Source organism: Mus musculus, chromosome 1 (genome assembly GCF_000001635.26).
Source record: "Mus musculus strain C57BL/6J chromosome 1, GRCm38.p6 C57BL/6J".
In the NCBI taxonomy this organism is placed as follows: Eukaryota; Metazoa; Chordata; class Mammalia; order Rodentia; family Muridae; genus Mus; species Mus musculus.
The window spans coordinates 67,162,690-67,180,357 of NC_000067.6; the positions used below are offsets into that span (position 1 = coordinate 67,162,690).

Consider the following 17,668-nt stretch of genomic DNA (forward strand, 5'->3'; position numbering starts at 1 on the left):
AGCTCTCCTAGGATTAATATGCTCTCCTTAATGAGTCTAATTAGTATCTTGTAATTTAGATTTATGATACTTCTTTTCAAAGTCACTATAATAATTTTCCTTAGCTATTGGTAGAACTCTGTAGTAAAAGTTGGGTCAAAACCAAACCAAAACTTTTAACTATTTCCAATGTGCACATTTGCCAAAGTGGTTGCATTATGTACATTGTTGTCTCTCCACATTGAAAACATGAATTAATTTTTACTGTTTCAGGAGTCTGTTGCTGTTTTTTTTTTTTTTTTTTTTTCTAGACAGGGTTTCTTTGTATAGCCCTGGCTGTCCTAGAACTCACTTTGTAGACCAGGCTGGCCTCGAACTCAGAAATCCACCTGCCTCTGTCTCCCGAGTGCTGGGATCAAAGGCATCCGCCACCACACCCGGCTTTAGGAGTCTGTTGTTAAGTAAGCTCATGTTTGATGCAAAGGAGGAAGTTTGGGCCTTAGGCTTACATCCTATTTTAGACACTTTGGGCATTTCTACGGTGGATGTGGGATGCCCTAGCTGGGTAAGCGAGGATAGTAATGCCTTTGTTCAAGCTTACAAAATTATCACCTGTCACCCAGGGAATCCTATCCACTTATTGCTGACTTGTAAACTGGATGATACGGCTGTAGTTTCAAGTGGGAAGAATTATTTGTTGGGAATGATAAACTTGGTTCTTCAATCCACCAAGTTCCCCACTGCCATCCCAACAAAGCCAACCCAGAGAAACTATCTCCTGTGGTTAAGTCAGTCTTCTGCAGAGACATCTTGCTTTCTCATTAATCTGCCTCCAACAAGCAACTTTGTGATAACCAGGTCATACAGAGGTGGTATAAACACTGACTCTGTGACCCTGCCTCAGGCATTCACTAGAGACCTGGCTAGCACTGAGCAACACAGAGAGGTCAGATGGAGAGAAGGACAGCAGACATTGGAAAACAGCTGACTAAAGTTTGCCTATGGCCCAAGATTTTCCTTGATAAATGTTGAAAAGAGCTAAAATACTGCCCTGATGCCTAGTTTCTTTCCTCCCCTCCCCTCCCTTCACCTCCCCTCTCCTCTCTTCTTCTTTTTCCCATCCCTCCACCCCTTTCCCTCTCCCTCCATTCCCCCTTCCCTTTCCTTTTCTCTTCCTCTCTCCTCTCTTACCCCTCTCCCTCCCCTCCCCTCCCCTCCCCCTCTCTTCCTCTTCTCCCTCCTCCTCTCCTCTTTCTTTCCCTTTCCTTGTCCCTCCCCTTAACCCTTCCCTTCTCATCTCTTCTCACTTTATTTCCTATACATTTAAAAATATTAATTCACATTCAATTATATTTTGATTCAGGATCTTTTTAATTAGTGATTTTCAACAGCTTATCTTGGCTAGGACATAATGTAACTATATTCAGGATTTAGAATATTTTTAAGTAGTATATAGTTTCAGTCTTTGGTAATTTTGTAAAGGTTTAGGTTTTCATATAATGTGTTTTATTTTCTCCTGAAACTGAAGGATTCAAATTATGCAATGTCATATGATTAATTAGGAGATTAATATACAAACTGAAACAAAAATGTATCAAAAACAATGATGTATACCATATATTATGGAAAGAATCAGGACAAAGTTCATGTAAAATGAATTATGGTTGGTGTGGATTTTTAAATGAATTAAAAAGTGACTAGCATGTCCTATTAGCTACATATAACATGTTCAATATTCTGAAGTTTGTTGGTGCCTCGGAAGTGAGCTTTCCTTCAAATCTTTCTTAGTGATATGTTTTCAGTTTAGATCGATTTATTTCAATTATGATCTATATTCAAAATATACTTGTTTCTGTCTGTATCTTTGCAGCACTTATTTTATAATAACAATCTTATTCTGAATAATTTCTTAAAATCTTGACTGATGACTCTTACTGGAGTCAGAGAAAAGTGCATTTGAATGGGAACATTTAGATTAGAGTACACTGTCAGCATGTAACCCCTAGTAGCCTGTTTAACCTCACTGAACCTCATTTTCTTTAATTGAAAGATCGGCATCTCTCTCATTGGATTAGTAAACAAAATAAATTAATCAATATTATACTACATGCAATTTAAAATAGCACAAGCTGTATTTATATTTAATCCAGAGCTTCTTTGAAAGCAAAATTTGGCTTTCAAGGATGAGTTTTAGACACTTAGTATAATGGCCTTTGTTAAGTCATTGTAGCAGGCTTAAAATTCCAGAGAAAATGGCCATGAGCAAGCAGGTGGATCTTAGTGATTCTAGCAGGAATAAGACACATTATGTTGCATTGTAAATGTACACTTAATGCTGTTCTCAGGCTAGACATATAGAGAAAAACATCTATGTTGCTTCCAATTCCATAGTATGCTTGCTCACTTGCATTTTTTTTGTTTTTGATCGTTTCATTCTCTTAAGATCAATCAAGTTTAGCAGAAGATCTCTAGACAGTCTCTGGCGTAGGATTCGTGGTGACAATTTTGAGGAACCCTCACCCTTCTTTGTTATTATCATTATTTTATAGTGTTTTCTTCCTTCCTTTGGCAAGATGCTTATTTTTCTTTAATTTTTATTAACTTGTCCCTGCAGCCAGTCCAGAGAATAAAAGATTTGTTGTAGTCTTCGTTTGAATGTAGTAAAGATCACTTTCCTTAGAACATAAATTCAGACACTCGATTCTTCTTCCAGGAAGAAAATGTCAAAACAGTCCTGATGAACCCGAACATCGCATCCGTGCAGACCAACGAGGTGGGATTGAAGCAGGCAGATGCAGTCTACTTTCTCCCTATTACCCCCCAGTTTGTCACAGAAGTTATCAAGGCTGAACGGCCTGATGGGCTGATTCTGGGCATGGGTGGCCAGACAGCTCTGAACTGTGGTGAGTTCTTTTCTGTTCAGGTGTAGATTGCTCTACTTAACGCATCAACGTGAAACAGACAGTGTTAGTAGACATCTAATAGTTGTGTTCTCCGTGTTCATAAAGCCTTTATTCTAATGTATAAGGAAACAGCAAATGGAAGCCTACAACACCATGCAGTAAATTGTATAGTTTATGGAAAAAAATTAGTAGAAAAAAGGGGAAAACATTCACTTTAAGACTTTAACGTGGCTAGATGGATTTAGTGGGGTTCTTTATTCACTTCAGGAAATTGCTGTCATTGAAACTCTGAGAACTCTTATGAATGAAAAATGAGAATTAATGTTCATGCTCCATAGTTGGTGCTGTGGCATTTCCTGTCACATGATGATATAGACTGGACTTTACAGCTCTATTATTGACTGTGGTGTCTCCTTGAATGCAATTTCTTTTGAAATTGCATATATATATATATATATTTACATGTTATGGGTATTTGCCTTCATTCATGTATATGTGCCACACTTGGACCTTGTTCTCCAGGAGGTCAAAAGGTGCCATCAGATAACCTTAGAACTACAGTTTTGGGCCATTGATATGGACTGTGTGGGTGCTGAGGGAACTGAATCCTGTCCCTCTGCATGATCAGTCAAGTGCTCTCAACTGATGAGCTGTCTTTCTCCAGACCTAGGATGCTTGTTTGTTTCTCTGTCACCTATCTATCTACTTATTTATTTTGTAATTGAGGTCTTCAGTGTTTGTTAAGAAGAGATGGAGTTTGGGATTAAGAAATCCAATGATGTTTAATTATTCTGTAGGAGTGGAACTATTCAAGAGGGGTGTGCTCAAGGAATATGGGGTGAAGGTCTTGGGCACATCAGTTGAGTCCATTATGGCCACAGAAGACAGGCAGCTGTTCTCAGACAAGCTGAATGAGATCAACGAGAAGATCGCACCCAGTTTTGCAGTGGAATCAGTAAGGCACTTTGTTCTTGGGAGATGGGCACACATTACTAGTCTTGGACTGCATGGAGAATGGTGTGTCATGTATGATAATTATATCCAAAATCCTCACATTTACATATACTTTTCTCACAGATATTTTAGTCCCATAGAAACAGTGTGAATTAATAGCAGCATTCAGAGCTAAAACTGGAGGAATAGATGTTGGTATTTTACTCTGCAGAGAAAAAAATATAACCCCCCAGGTGAACCCCTTTGTGTAAGGCTGAAGCACCCATGACCTCTTGAACTGAAAATAATGATACTGACTTCTGATAGCCAGCATATTTTTGCCTTCTCTTCTTTTCTGCAATAAGTCACACATGTTGAGTATAAATTGTAATGCCCTGAAAACTGGATTTTTGGAATGAAATAAATAGTAAAGAAATGAACTAATGAAGTCAGTAAGACTCATCCTGGATGGGCACACTTTTTATATACATGTGGGTTTCATTTCTCTACACTCACTTTCTATTATACATTGTGCCTACTTTTAGGATATTACCAAACAACAACAACAACAAAAATCACCTAGGTGTACACCTCTTTTTGCCCTGATTTTATTTTGATTTTATACACACACACACACACACACACACACACACACACACACACACACACACACACATGTGTATATATATATATATATATATATATATATATATATATATATATATAAAACCCCCCTCAAAAAAAAACCCAAAATATAAAATAGTGGAAAGTAGAAGCTTTAAATACAACCTTCCCATTGTAGAAATAGGCAAAGCTTTAGGTATCAGTCAAGTATTTCTGTCATGACTAAAACTGGGTGTATCTGTCTCAGAAAAGAATGCTACCAAATACATGCAGACTACAAATCTGTCAATCAAGAAGAATTCCGTGGGAGCTCTCCCGAATGCTTTGGGAAGCTCTTGCCGTACATTCATACTTTCATTGCCAGATATAATTATGTCCTTGCTTCCCCATGATAAGAAACCGGCATATGGGGAAGGTGTAATTACATTCCCATTGGTGGTGTAATAATATTCCATGACAGAAAAATATAGCCACCATATGTCATATTTGGTAAGTTAAAAAAATCTCCAGGCTGGAGAGACTGTTTTGAGAATAGATTTGAAAAATGAAATATCTTCTTTTATGTAGCATTCCTAATGGCACATTGTTTTATCGCCATGTTAGCTTCAAGAATAGAAAACACCTTTTTTTTCCCTTTAAATGACAGACTTTCAGACTAAAGCTAAAAATACCATTGTTCTGTATCTCTTTCATTCTCAAATAAGTGATGATTATTTCTGCCTTTGGCCATGGTGTAGTGTCAACTTAAAATTCACTTGATGAAAGTGAAAAAATTACAGCCATGTTTTACTTAACTTTGTAGAGTGATACTTTTTTTTTAGACAGAGATAACATAAAACAACTCCCCTCTGTGCAAATCAGCCAATTAACCTGAGTTTCTGGGATTTCATGTTGTGACTGACTGTGTGTGTGTGTGTGTGTGTGTGTGTGTGTGTGTGTGTGTGTGTGTGTGTGAGAGAGAGAGAGAGAGAGAGAGAGAGAGAGAGAGAGAGAGAGAGAGAGAGAGAGTGAGAGAGAGAGAGTGAGAGAGGGAGAGGGAGAGGGAGAGGGAGAGAGAGAGAGGAGATAGAGGGGTTGGGTTTTTAGCTTCAATATCCTCGATTTGTTCACAGATGGAGGATGCCTTGAAGGCAGCAGACACCATTGGCTACCCTGTGATGATTCGGTCTGCATATGCTCTGGGTGGCTTAGGCTCTGGCATCTGTCCCAATAAGGAGACCTTAATAGACCTTGGCACAAAAGTAAGTATTTTTTCTGAGCAATGTTCTATCCTCAAATGGTCCTGATATTGAGAGGGAAAAAGCACAAATCTTTAACCCATATGACTTTAGGTAAACTAGTGGTCACTCTACCTATTTGTCCATTTTCATTTTGCTACTGACTTCATGGAGGCACAGCTCAACCACCTGCATTTCACAATCTACTCCAGCAAATTGCATTATTAAATGATGTTTTACTTGCTAAGAGAAGAGCAGACTAAAAATGCCTTGTTTTTCACATTTCTTTTGAGAAAATAGTATAAGCCTCCAAGTTTAATAATATGAGTGGATTTTGCCAACACACAAACAAAAATGCAAGGGAGGGTGGAATTCTTATAGTTTGTTTTTTATCAAAAGCACATTAATTCATCATTAAATACATTCTGAGAGATTTAATGCAACTATCTTCCCTAAAAAAGATGTTCTACATAAAACATAGATAAACACATAAAACCTTGCTCCAGAGATGTTTGTCCATATTCTGATTCTAAAGAACCATAGATGGCCACACCGAGACTCAGTGATGACTCTCAACAAGGACGCAGGATGGCTAGGACATCTGTACAGCAGGCAAGATGAATTTGACATTATTGTTGTGCAGCCATTTGCAGGGGTATCTTAGTCTCACACAATTTGTAGCTTTTTATTTTTTTATTTTTGAATTAAAATAGAATAAGATTTAAAATTGTTGATATTAAAAAGTTGAAAGCAGATAAATACAATTAAATAGACCTAGGCACTTGTACGTGACAGGTTTATAAGCCAACAACTTTAGATGTAGTTTTTCTGAAGTTGCCCATATTATAAACACAAAAGGCAACATATTTAATATGAAAGGTGTCTTTTCACATTCAGGACTTTGGAGTTATTTACTTAAAGCAAAATATGTATATGTAGTTCTAAAATATATTTAATATAGCATACTCCATGCTATGAATTCTTAAAATTAGCAATGTACTTAGAGACAGTAAGAATATTCTTCTCTATATTAAATATATTTTCTCCACAAAATAAAGCATTCTGAATTACCAGCTTTTTTTCATAGAACATTTACAATATGAAGACAGCTTGGATGAAATATTTTTCAATTATTTCTACTCTGCTAAAATAATCAATGGTTGTTGCATATTTTCCTTGTTGAAAATCTTTTTTTCTCCTTGAGATTAATTAGTCATATCATTACCTCCTAATCTATCCCTTTATTCATTTGATGTTATAATTAGAGCTGCTTGATGCTGTGCTAAGTCATTTAGGTACTTAAGTTAACTTTGGAGTAAAATTGGAGACTTGAAAGAATTTACAAACAAGGCTAGAAGGGTAGCAGAAAGAATGCCAGTTTTTCCTGTATCTAAATCTCTATCCTAGTTTACTAAAATACAGAATTTATTCTGTTTGTTCCTGAATCTTCTTCTTTCTGCAAACAACTCAAATGACAAATTAAATCATTCCTTGTTTGTTAACAGTAGCTCTGCAATGTCCTAGTAGCTTTGAGAACCTCATGATGGGCAGATCAGGGGACAAAGGAGTCACACTTTTAGTGTTGAAGCCTACAGTGATGACTGAGGTTGCAAAAAACCCACCGTTGAGATCCATTATAGAAAATTTAAATTGAGTTGTCACTGCATCATCCAGACTACTGATAATTTGAAATAAAATGAAAATTCTTTTTATCTTACTGTCATCCAAAATCAAATCTATTATGAGACAAAGGGATATTTTGGTCTTCAGTTGTCAGTCACCACATGTCCTAAGGTCAAAGATCGCTTCTTTCATATATTGAGTTCAGCATTCTGCCATACTGTGGGTACGCAGTAAATATGAAATGGTAATTATACTAATTCATATCTGTCTAATCAGCCATGTATGATATACGACTCAGAGTATTTAAGCACTTAGGCAGTGATTAACCATAATAATAGCTGCATATGATTTTTCTAATTCCCAAGTTGCATATGCCGTCTTGGCTAACTGTTTAAAAGCATCATCATCTTCTTTCTCTTCCTCATCAGCACCAGCAAACTTGTATTGTGTGTGTCACTGTACAAAGCACCCTCAGCTATTTTAGAGAAAGCCTGAATCTTTCGACTTATTTTTCCACATTTATTTGTACTTATCACATTTTCTGGTTTCACAGAAGCCTAGCTGCTGAAATAATTTCATTTCCCTCTGCCTGATTGCTCAATTATTTTCTCTTTTTCCTAAATTAGTTTGATTTAATGTCATATCAGCACTTTGAATGGCAAGCCTCAATAACCCAAATCAAGCACATTCACTGGAGGATGCTATTCCTGGTCCCACTGATTTTCAGACCCCCCATGCCTTCTGGAAGGTGGGGGAGAGCGGAGATGAGGTTTAAGACTTTAGTGCTGACCAGCATGTAGGTCAGAGCACTTTCCTTAATGTCCCTGTTTAAACCAGAGCCTTTCCTTAAATCTTTGGTATCTCTGCCATCGATTTCCAGGCATTTGCTATGACCAACCAGATCCTGGTGGAGCGGTCAGTGACAGGTTGGAAAGAAATAGAATATGAAGTTGTCCGAGATGCAGATGATAACTGTGTCACAGTCTGTAACATGGAAAATGTTGACGCCATGGGTGTTCACACAGGTAGGCAAAGAATCTTCCGGAATTGTAGTCATGCCTTTGGCTCCAGATTCAGATTGCCGTTAACAGCCTAGATAAGGTACTTTGCCAGTCTTCCTTGGTGGACTGATTATAACACTTAATGCTTATACATAGTATTTTATAGCACTCAAAATATCCTCACCTTTAGTTTGGAACTCACAGAAATTCTCTGCAGCATGATAGATACTGCAATCCTGATTTCAATGGGGGAAGGTCAGATAAACCATGAATTTGAGCCTTAACAGTATTGAGAAGTAAAGATGGGGCTTGCAAAGCCTTACAGCACACTGAAGTATTAGCAATTGAGAAAACCGTATTGAAAGGTATTGAAAGTAGGCTTTTAGCAAGTTAAACTAGTTGGTTCCACAGGATAAAGATGCTGACTTTCATTCCAGAAATGTCAAATTGAAGATGGAAGAAATTTGGAGAAAGGAGTTGAGACTCTAGAATGGGATACCTGGGAACACAAAAATGAAAATGTTGACACAGGGTCATTGGAAATCATGTAGTGTAGAAGAAATCTTTAAACTAGAGACACACATACCTTTTAACACTGTGTGGTTACTAGGAATCCAACTCAGGTCCTCTGGAAAGTCAGTCGGTGCTCTTAGTCACTGAGCCATCTCTCCAGGACCACACATACCTTTTAAAGGAATAGGCATAGACAGCAGTAAGAAGAGGGTTAAAGTTTGAATGATGGAAAACAATTCAATTTCTAGGGAAGGATAAAGATAATTAGTGTAGAAGCAAAGGAGATAAATAAGGGTTATGAGGAAAATTAGTGGAAAAAGTATCAGATAGGTCAATGCAAGAACATATAAAAGATCTTTCTTTGTAGCAGTATTAGTTCCTATGCAAGGTCAAGAATGAAGATTTAGTTTGGGTATTTAGCTATTCACAAGAGAAATTAGACACTTCAACTTAGTGATGGAACATGCACGGAATGGGACTGTAAGGTAGGGAGGGGTGAGGAACTTGACAAACTTCCAACATGTTTAGTGATGAAAAGATTGAGAGAATTGTGTGTCTGACCATGTTGGAGATAGGTTTGTTGAGGAAAAGGGAGCTGATTATGGGTAATAAGATAGGGTAATAAGGGGCCTGGGATTGAAACTTCAAAGGCCTCACGTTGGAATAGAATGAGAACAGAAAGGGAGAAAGGAGAGGGTTGAACTAGTCTATCACAGAAGGAGAGAATATTCTTTGGGAGGCATTCGCTATGACCAACCAGATCCTGGTGGAGCGGTCAGTGACAGGTTGGAAAGAAATAGAATATGAAGTTGAAAACTTGAGAGACAGATTGAGATGAAGGACAAGAAGCTGAAGGGCCTGATGTGAACCTAGTAGCTGATAAATTAAGCTTTAACATCTAGACGAACGTGGCGAAGTTGCGGGGTGTGTGTGTGTGTGTGTGTGTGTGTGTGTGTGTGTGTGAGATTCTATAAGTAAACTGTCAAAATCACATGGACAAAATAAGAGTTATGAAGAATACCTGATAGCTCACTCATATGAATGTGAATATTAGTTTTAATCCTTTCCTCGTGTCTTCGGCCTACTTTATGCCTTGCATCATTTTTAGGAGATTAAGTCAGTCAAGTTGGCTGTTGAAATATAACATGGAATAATGAGCGCTTGTGTCGACAGGTGACTCGGTTGTCGTGGCCCCAGCCCAGACACTCTCCAATGCAGAGTTCCAGATGTTGAGACGCACTTCAGTCAATGTTGTTCGTCACTTGGGCATTGTGGGCGAATGCAACATTCAGTTTGCTCTTCACCCCACTTCCATGGAATACTGTATCATTGAAGTGAATGCCAGGCTGTCCCGGAGTTCTGCCCTGGCCTCCAAGGCCACTGGGTAAGATCAGAATGATTGCGCACATGTTTTTAATTTCTTTGTATGTAGAAATGAGGAGTTGACTGTTAGTCAATACAGAAGACCATTCTGTATTTAAAAAATTTACCCCCCATTTCCTGAGTGTTAGCTCCAGAACATTTAAAAAACCCCAAAGACACGGTTATTAACGAGCTTGCTGCCAGGTTGAGACAACTGGTATTGTTAGGTAACTCTGTTTGCTGACTAATCAGAAGCCAATCAAAATCTGGGTGGCCAAACAGGCTGTGAAAAATATGCTTCTTAATTGCACTTAGCAGATGTTGTTAGAGTGAGCATTAAACTTTAATTTTGGTTTTCAACTGCATATACAAGCAGCTGATAAGAAACACTTTATTTAACTCAACATTTCTGTACAGATTATTTTGATTTTGAAAGTAGACATGATAAAACATGCATAATTGTCTATCAGCTTATAACTAACATTAGTGATTTTTAAAACTTCCACAGGAATTAACCGTATAAGATCTTTCCATGGGTAAATGTTAGAACCAAATAAGTAAATTCAGTGTCCATTTAACAGCTGCTAGCAAGCATAATTGGAAGGAAAGTAAATAAAACCTCTTGTTTCTATTGATATTATTAGCATCTGGTGTTTAAGTTGTATGGCATTTAAATGAGGAAAATATTTACTTCTTTAGTATTTTTATGGAGCTTCAGCATAGTGCAAGGTTGTAACGCTCTATACAGAAGTCAGAAGACCTGAATTCTTGCTTGGTTCATCCACAGATTTAGTGAATTTGGACAAAGCACTTACCTCCTTCAGTTTCTTGGTCTGTTAAGACAATCACTTTCACCAAATAACTCATATCCAACTCTTAGTTTTATGAATTATTTTACCAAGTAAAATTATCTGAACTGACATTCCAGAGAATGGCCAAATTCTGGAGTGTTAGTTTTTTACAAGATTCCAATGTTCAAATATTTGGAGACAGAACAAGGACTCAGACTTGCAAAGCCCTTATTTCCTGCCCATGTATAATACACAGAGCTCCAGCTGTTTCTTTAGATACAAATTTGAAAGGGTTTTCTCAGAGATTATTTTGCAGATTTTAATTTAAGTGGACGTTAGGCACAGGCAGTGGAAATAAAATCTTACTTACCAAGAAACCTATCGATTTTGTGTTGAAAGGATGAAGGCTGGAAATTGTAGTAATACAAGATAGGGCTTAAAAGTGGATTCTCCTCTGCTGCATGCTCTATCTTGAATCGCATTAATTTGTAAGTGGCCAGGAAATATTTACGTGGGGGAGGTATCTGGTATGTCTTATACTTTAAAGCAGACTGATGCCAGAATTGCAAAGAAAGATTCCGTCAAGTCTGGAGTTGTTTTCAGTACTTATTGCTTGGATTTAAAAACAAACAAACCAATGAAGCTAACTCTGCCTCCTGCATTACAGCTACCCACTGGCATTCATTGCAGCAAAGATTGCTCTAGGAATCCCACTTCCAGAAATCAAGAATGTTGTATCTGGGAAGACCTCAGCCTGCTTCGAACCTAGCCTGGATTACATGGTGACCAAGATTCCTCGCTGGGATCTTGACCGTTTCCATGGAACATCCAGCCGAATTGGTAGCTCAATGAAAAGTGTGGGCGAGGTGAGTCTGGGAGTTAGTACTCCATTCACACTGTATTTGGTCTTAGTGCTCTTGTCAACTCCTTGAGGACATTGAAAGTCAAGAAGCTGCCTGGATACGAGGATGCCTGATTTTCTGGCTGCTAGAAGTTTCGTTTCCTAGTTAGTGTTTTAACAGTGCTTCTCTTGAGGGTTAGTCTATGTTATTTATTACATGATATTTTTATGGATTCAAAGTTCTATCTCTCTTTTTTAAATTAGGTATTTTCTTCATTTAAATTTCCAATGTTATCCCAAAAGTCCCCTATACCCTCCCCCCATCCCCCCATTCCCCCCCCCCCACCCACTTCTTGACCCTGGCATTCCCCTGTACTGGGGCATATAAAGTTTGCAAGACCAATGGGCCTCTCTTTCCACTGATGGCCAACTAGGCCATCTTCTGATACATATGCAGCTAGAGACATGAGCTCAACAAAACAAAATAACAACAACAACAAAAAACCAAAGTTCTCTCTCTCTCTCTCTACATACATATATATACATATATATATGTATATGTATGTATATACATATGTATGCATATACATATATATCACATACATATATGATACATATCTATCTACCTGTTGATCACCTATATATATGTATGTAATATTGATCAATATTTGACTAAAAACAAATTTCATTTCATATACATACACACATATAGTATATATATTTATACTCTTATATAACAATATATATACTGTATGCATATACCTGAGATGAAATTTGTTTTTTTATTCAAATATAGAAAATAAAACAGTATAAAAGATAATATAGGTGCTGGGAAGATAGTGATTAAAATGCTTGTTGAGTAAGTATAAGGATCTGATTTAGGTCACCAGGACACAGGTAATGCAGGAGTGATGGCATTGATCTGTAATCTCAGCACAAGGTGGAGAGAGGGTTTGGAAAAAGGTGGGAGAGTGGAGACTGTAGACTGGCTGTCCCCTGGCCACCTAATTTAGCTAAATGGCAAGCTCCAGGTTCAGTAATAGATCTTGTCTCAAAAACTAATACGGAGAAGCAGTTCAGGAAGTCATCCGCCAATCAAGCTCTGGTCTCCACAGCACGTGGATCAGTAGGTGCATGGCACACAGGACATAGATCAGATAGTGCATGCCACACACCTACATGCTTACTCATGAATATACCACACACATACAAATGCCACACCCCTAAATAGTGTACTGTACCAAACCAGACACCTGCTTTGACGTTAAAAACTTGATTTTATTCCATTCATGTGAATTGTGGCTTCATTTTCTTATCCTTCACATTATCACGTCTGTATGGGAGACAGGCAGACTACATGAGCTCTCACTAACCTTCAAGTACAACGATTCCAAACTGAGCAAGCACGGTGGAATGTTAATCTCCCTTTCGCTGAATGGAAAGGTCCTGATATTTTGTTTATCCCTGCTTCCGGGAAACTCCGTTTACTTCTAATTACATGTGGGACAGTGTAAAAAGGTTAATCTGCTTGAAATTAGTGGTATTTGAATATGTATCATTCACACAGTTGACATAGCCATTTTATAATTTGTCATTAATGTGAACTTGAATCTATCTGAGGAATCATGAAAGTTTACTGAAGGCTGTATTGTAACCATTGATATTTTAAATTGGAGCCAAAAACTGCACAGCAATTTATTGTTCCGTGGAGAGATTCAAAGGCAACGTTCATCCACTAAAATAACTGGGTAGGCTGCAAGGCCACATTCAATTTAGTTTTGAGTACCGACTGGTTCAGACTAAATTGTCCCATTTTTTTTCTTATTAAATACAATTAGCTATAAATATTGTAAAAAAAGACATAAAATTTGTCATGGTGGAATTTAACCTCCATCTAGATTAAAAATCACAACCTATGTGTATTTGTTATGATTCTTAGGGCTCTGCTAATATTAATACTTAGCTATGGAAAAGCCAAGCAGCCATGGATCCTGCCTGGTATTCTTCAAACAGTCTGTTTTCTTCTTATTTGCTTTGTGTTCTACAGGATATTGTCGTTTGAAAGGGAGGGTCCCTGTGTTGTAGCCTCATACTATACTGTGTTCCTCACAGCTTTGCAAACAGCCCAGTGTTCCTCATTTTAATACTATTATGCTTCAGAACAGGTGCAGGCAATGACTTCCTTACTCTCAGGAAATACAGCTACATTCACTAGCTGGTAAAAACCTAATAAAATGTTAAAGACTCATTTCATTCAAAAGCATGGAGAAAGGGGAAGGGCGACTAGGGAACAGAAGCTCAAAATCTGTAAATACTCTCAGAATCTTTTTGCAGTAGTCATGTTTTGGAACATATTACACAGCTAATTTTGTGAGAAACTAAAACTATGTGAGGGTGTTCTTTCAAGAGAAGCTCTTATGTGTGCATCCCAGGTCATGGCCATTGGTCGCACCTTTGAGGAAAGTTTCCAGAAGGCTCTGAGGATGTGCCATCCATCTGTGGATGGGTTCACTCCCCGGCTCCCAATGAATAAGGAATGGCCAGCAAACCTGGATCTGAAGAAAGAGCTGTCTGAGCCCTCCAGCACCCGCATCTACGCCATTGCTAAGGTAATGTGGGATGACCTGAAATGGCCTTGGAATTTAGTCAGCTTTGCAAACAGCCCAGTGTTTTCGAGGTGCCTTCTGACCTCTTCATGTGAACCTGCACACATACATGCTTGCATTTTCTGTCTCTCTCACACACATATAAACATACCTCTTCCTTATCCCTGTCTCACACGCAACATCTCTCTGAATTTCATCAGACGGTCTTATAATTGGGTAATAGAAACTTTTTTTTTTTTTTAATTTAACTTGAAGCTTGGACCCAAGGGCACAATGCATTTTTAAAGGATACTGACACAGCCGAAATGGGCCTTCCATTTTGTATACACAGCACCAGGACTTTAAGAGTTAATAGTTCTGATTTGTCCTTTCTTGTAACCTTTTAGCAAATGCTCCCGGAAAATGGATGAAATTGTATTTAGAGAGGAGCTATGCTGGTATCCTATAGTACATCCTACCAAAGACCCTGACATAATCCCTTTTGTTTTTTTCTGTGTTTAAACATCAGGCTACCTAGACTGTGACAGTAGGCTTTCCCATGCAATTATCTTATTGGAGGGGTTACCTGTGGAACAGAAAGCCCTGCCTTTCTTAGTCCATCCCCTAGTTCCTTCAAATGCAAACGAAGGGCCATTTTAATGTCCCTTCATATTTACTGTGCTTAGAGTTTTGACGTTTCAGCCCATCTGATTTTATGAAAGGTGACTTGGGCATCTGGAATCTGTCTGGTCAGAAATCTCTAAATGACTTTTTCACATTTAAGGAAGCACCGGCATTAATCCTCCAACAGTGTCAAACCACCCTGGGTTCACAAAGCTCCCTTGTTTTGTTTTTTTCTGTGTGTGTTTGCATGTGAGATATACTAATGAAAATATGAATTGTATCTTTAAAGAAGAAATCTGACTTATATAACACCTTGGTAGCAACAGAAACGTGCACTTTCTGATTTGAACTCACTGCAACTCTTTCTAGCATTTAGTGACAGGCCTGCCGAGAGCTGACAAAGAAACAGGGATAGTTCCTTCAGAGCATTTGATATATATACTCTTCTCATACTTATGGGTTTTATGTCTAGAATAGTTAAGTCCTACTGAAATTCTGGGAGAGACTATTATCTTTGATGAATATTTTCTACTCTTGAGTTTAAGACTGATGTTTTTCAGGAGTGGTGGGGTGCAGCAACAAAGTCAGGTTTTTCTATAAGGCCAATTCACTGTGTATACGGTTCTTCTCTTAGTCTTTTATTTAAGAAGCAACCAAGGACATTCATATGTGTGGTTGTGGATGTGTAAATATATAGATACATATATAGATATAATTTTCTCCCTCAGGGGAAGTGCAGTAAATGGATTTTTTCCTTGAGTCTAGCAATCTCGTTTCTGCCACTTGAAGCAGATGAAAAAGGATAGCATTTCCTAGTTCCCAGCCAGGCTGTAAAACTCAGGCAAATCTCTCATTCTTTTCTAACAGACTTACAAAGGATGGGGATGCGGGGCAAACGTTCGGAGGTTCATCCTGCTCAGAGCACGCTGTATACAAGCAAGAAGTGCAGGCTTGAGGATATAAATTATTGTCTGCCCGAGTGCTGGCACAGGGAACTGATTCCTGTTTGTTAGAGGTCATCATTACTGTTCATTTCCACAGCAACCAGGGACTTGGTGATTTTGACAAAGAAATAAGGACAGTGCAGGACTGAAAGGGAAAAAGAATAGAGGGAGAGTGGGACTCCCCACCTGCTTTCATGATTCTCAGGAGAGGGCAAGGTACTCTGAGGTCTGGCTTTTGCAGAATTCTTATTTCAGGATGACTGGGTCACCACCTCTTTTGATTTGGGGAGAATGCAGGCATTAGTTTTTATTTGGAGAACATTTCACCAGCCTCAAATGTGTTTGGGGTCATAATGGACTTCATTCCAGTGGGAGCCAGACAGAGTAGTTACAGTGTGAGGAGTTGATGTCTCAGGAGTGGCAGGCTTGCTTTACAATGGAAGCAGGCCTGACTGTAGGTTCTTCGTCCTCTCAGGGAAATGGCTACCAGATTCTGGGCCCTTGTTCATTTTACATCATCAGATGCAATCTTTATTTAATCTGTAGAAAGCATGAATAACTTATTTTCTATGTACCTTCTATTGTTAATGCCTGGCAGCTTTTAGTCTCTTAGGGACTAAGACCAATGTAGATTTTGTAGACAAGACCGTGATTTTGTGAAGAGTTACATAAGAGTAATACAAAGTTAAAAAGCAAACATGGCTTTGAGTGTTTTCATAAAGTGTTATTCTAGTCAAGTGAACTGTGAACCATGCTATAGCTCAAAGCTTACAATCATGGACTCTCTTACAGTAGAAATAAGTAAAGTTTTAAGAAAACTCTGTGAGTTGAATATAACATCAGAGTTACTGGTTATTTGCACTTCTCTTCTGAGTTTAAAGAGATAAAATATTTTTCTAATATAGTTTTGAAATAGATATTATATGTCTATTATTGTTCATATTTGTATAAATACAAATAATAACAATGTGCATGTTTTGGGGTTGGGAGGTTTGGTTAGGGGAGTTATGTAGTTTGCTAGTACATTCAGCTCAGTGAGTAGTTACTATTTTGCTTTTTTAGATTGTTAAAGTACACTTAAGAAAATGATGGGAGCTGCCAATAGAGTAGGTTTATAGTGTCATTAGATCCTTCTTTATACCAATAATAAATAGTTTAGGACATAGTAACCTAGCCAAATAAGGAGGAGGAGAGAAAGGACCTGTTAGACTGTTGTGAGCACACATTCCTCTTGTCCTTTCTCTGAATGGCATTTGTGGGTGCAGTTCACAGCATCCTAGGTTGATTTCAAGGAACATCCATGGTTCAGTTCCATATCTCAGGAGGTAGCCTGGCCCCAGTCTCTCTAAATAATGCGTGAAGGAATGGCTCCTATGCTTTCAATTAAACAAGCGGTTTAGAAAATGGTTGCCAGGCAAAGTGTTTGTGCTTCTTCTGGCAGGCCTTGGAGAACAACATGTCCCTCGACGAAATTGTGAGGCTCACGTCCATCGACAAGTGGTTTCTGTACAAGATGCGTGACATTTTAAACATGGATAAGACACTGAAAGGGCTTAACAGGTAAGAGGATTGCTTTGAACCACTCTCTGTATTTTCAGTGCAGTGCTTGAGTTGCCCTTTCATGCTGTTGGCCAAGGGTCTGCCTCAGTTGAGCTAAATGATGCCAGCATAAGGAAAAGAGATAACTGTTAGTTTCTCACATACTATGTTTTGAAAGGCATTTATTAA

The 17,668-nt window shown here is 38.2% G+C and overlaps 1 protein-coding gene across 2 annotated transcripts in view; it reads left to right on the top strand.

The window, feature by feature from the left end:
* The window catches only part of Cps1 (carbamoyl-phosphate synthetase 1), a 108,842-nt gene that overhangs the window by 40,264 nt on the left and 50,910 nt on the right, over positions 1-17,668 (top strand). For both annotated transcript variants that reach the window (XM_011238500.1, NM_001080809.2), the window contains 8 exons: positions 2,693-2,882; positions 3,680-3,837; positions 5,552-5,680; positions 8,160-8,304; positions 9,967-10,177; positions 11,614-11,812; positions 14,220-14,396; positions 17,382-17,500. In XM_011238500.1, coding sequence (XP_011236802.1) covers positions 2,693-2,882; positions 3,680-3,837; positions 5,552-5,680; positions 8,160-8,304; positions 9,967-10,177; positions 11,614-11,812; positions 14,220-14,396; positions 17,382-17,500 — 1,328 coding nt within the window. The remainder of the gene's footprint in view (positions 1-2,692; positions 2,883-3,679; positions 3,838-5,551; positions 5,681-8,159; positions 8,305-9,966; positions 10,178-11,613; positions 11,813-14,219; positions 14,397-17,381; positions 17,501-17,668) is intronic.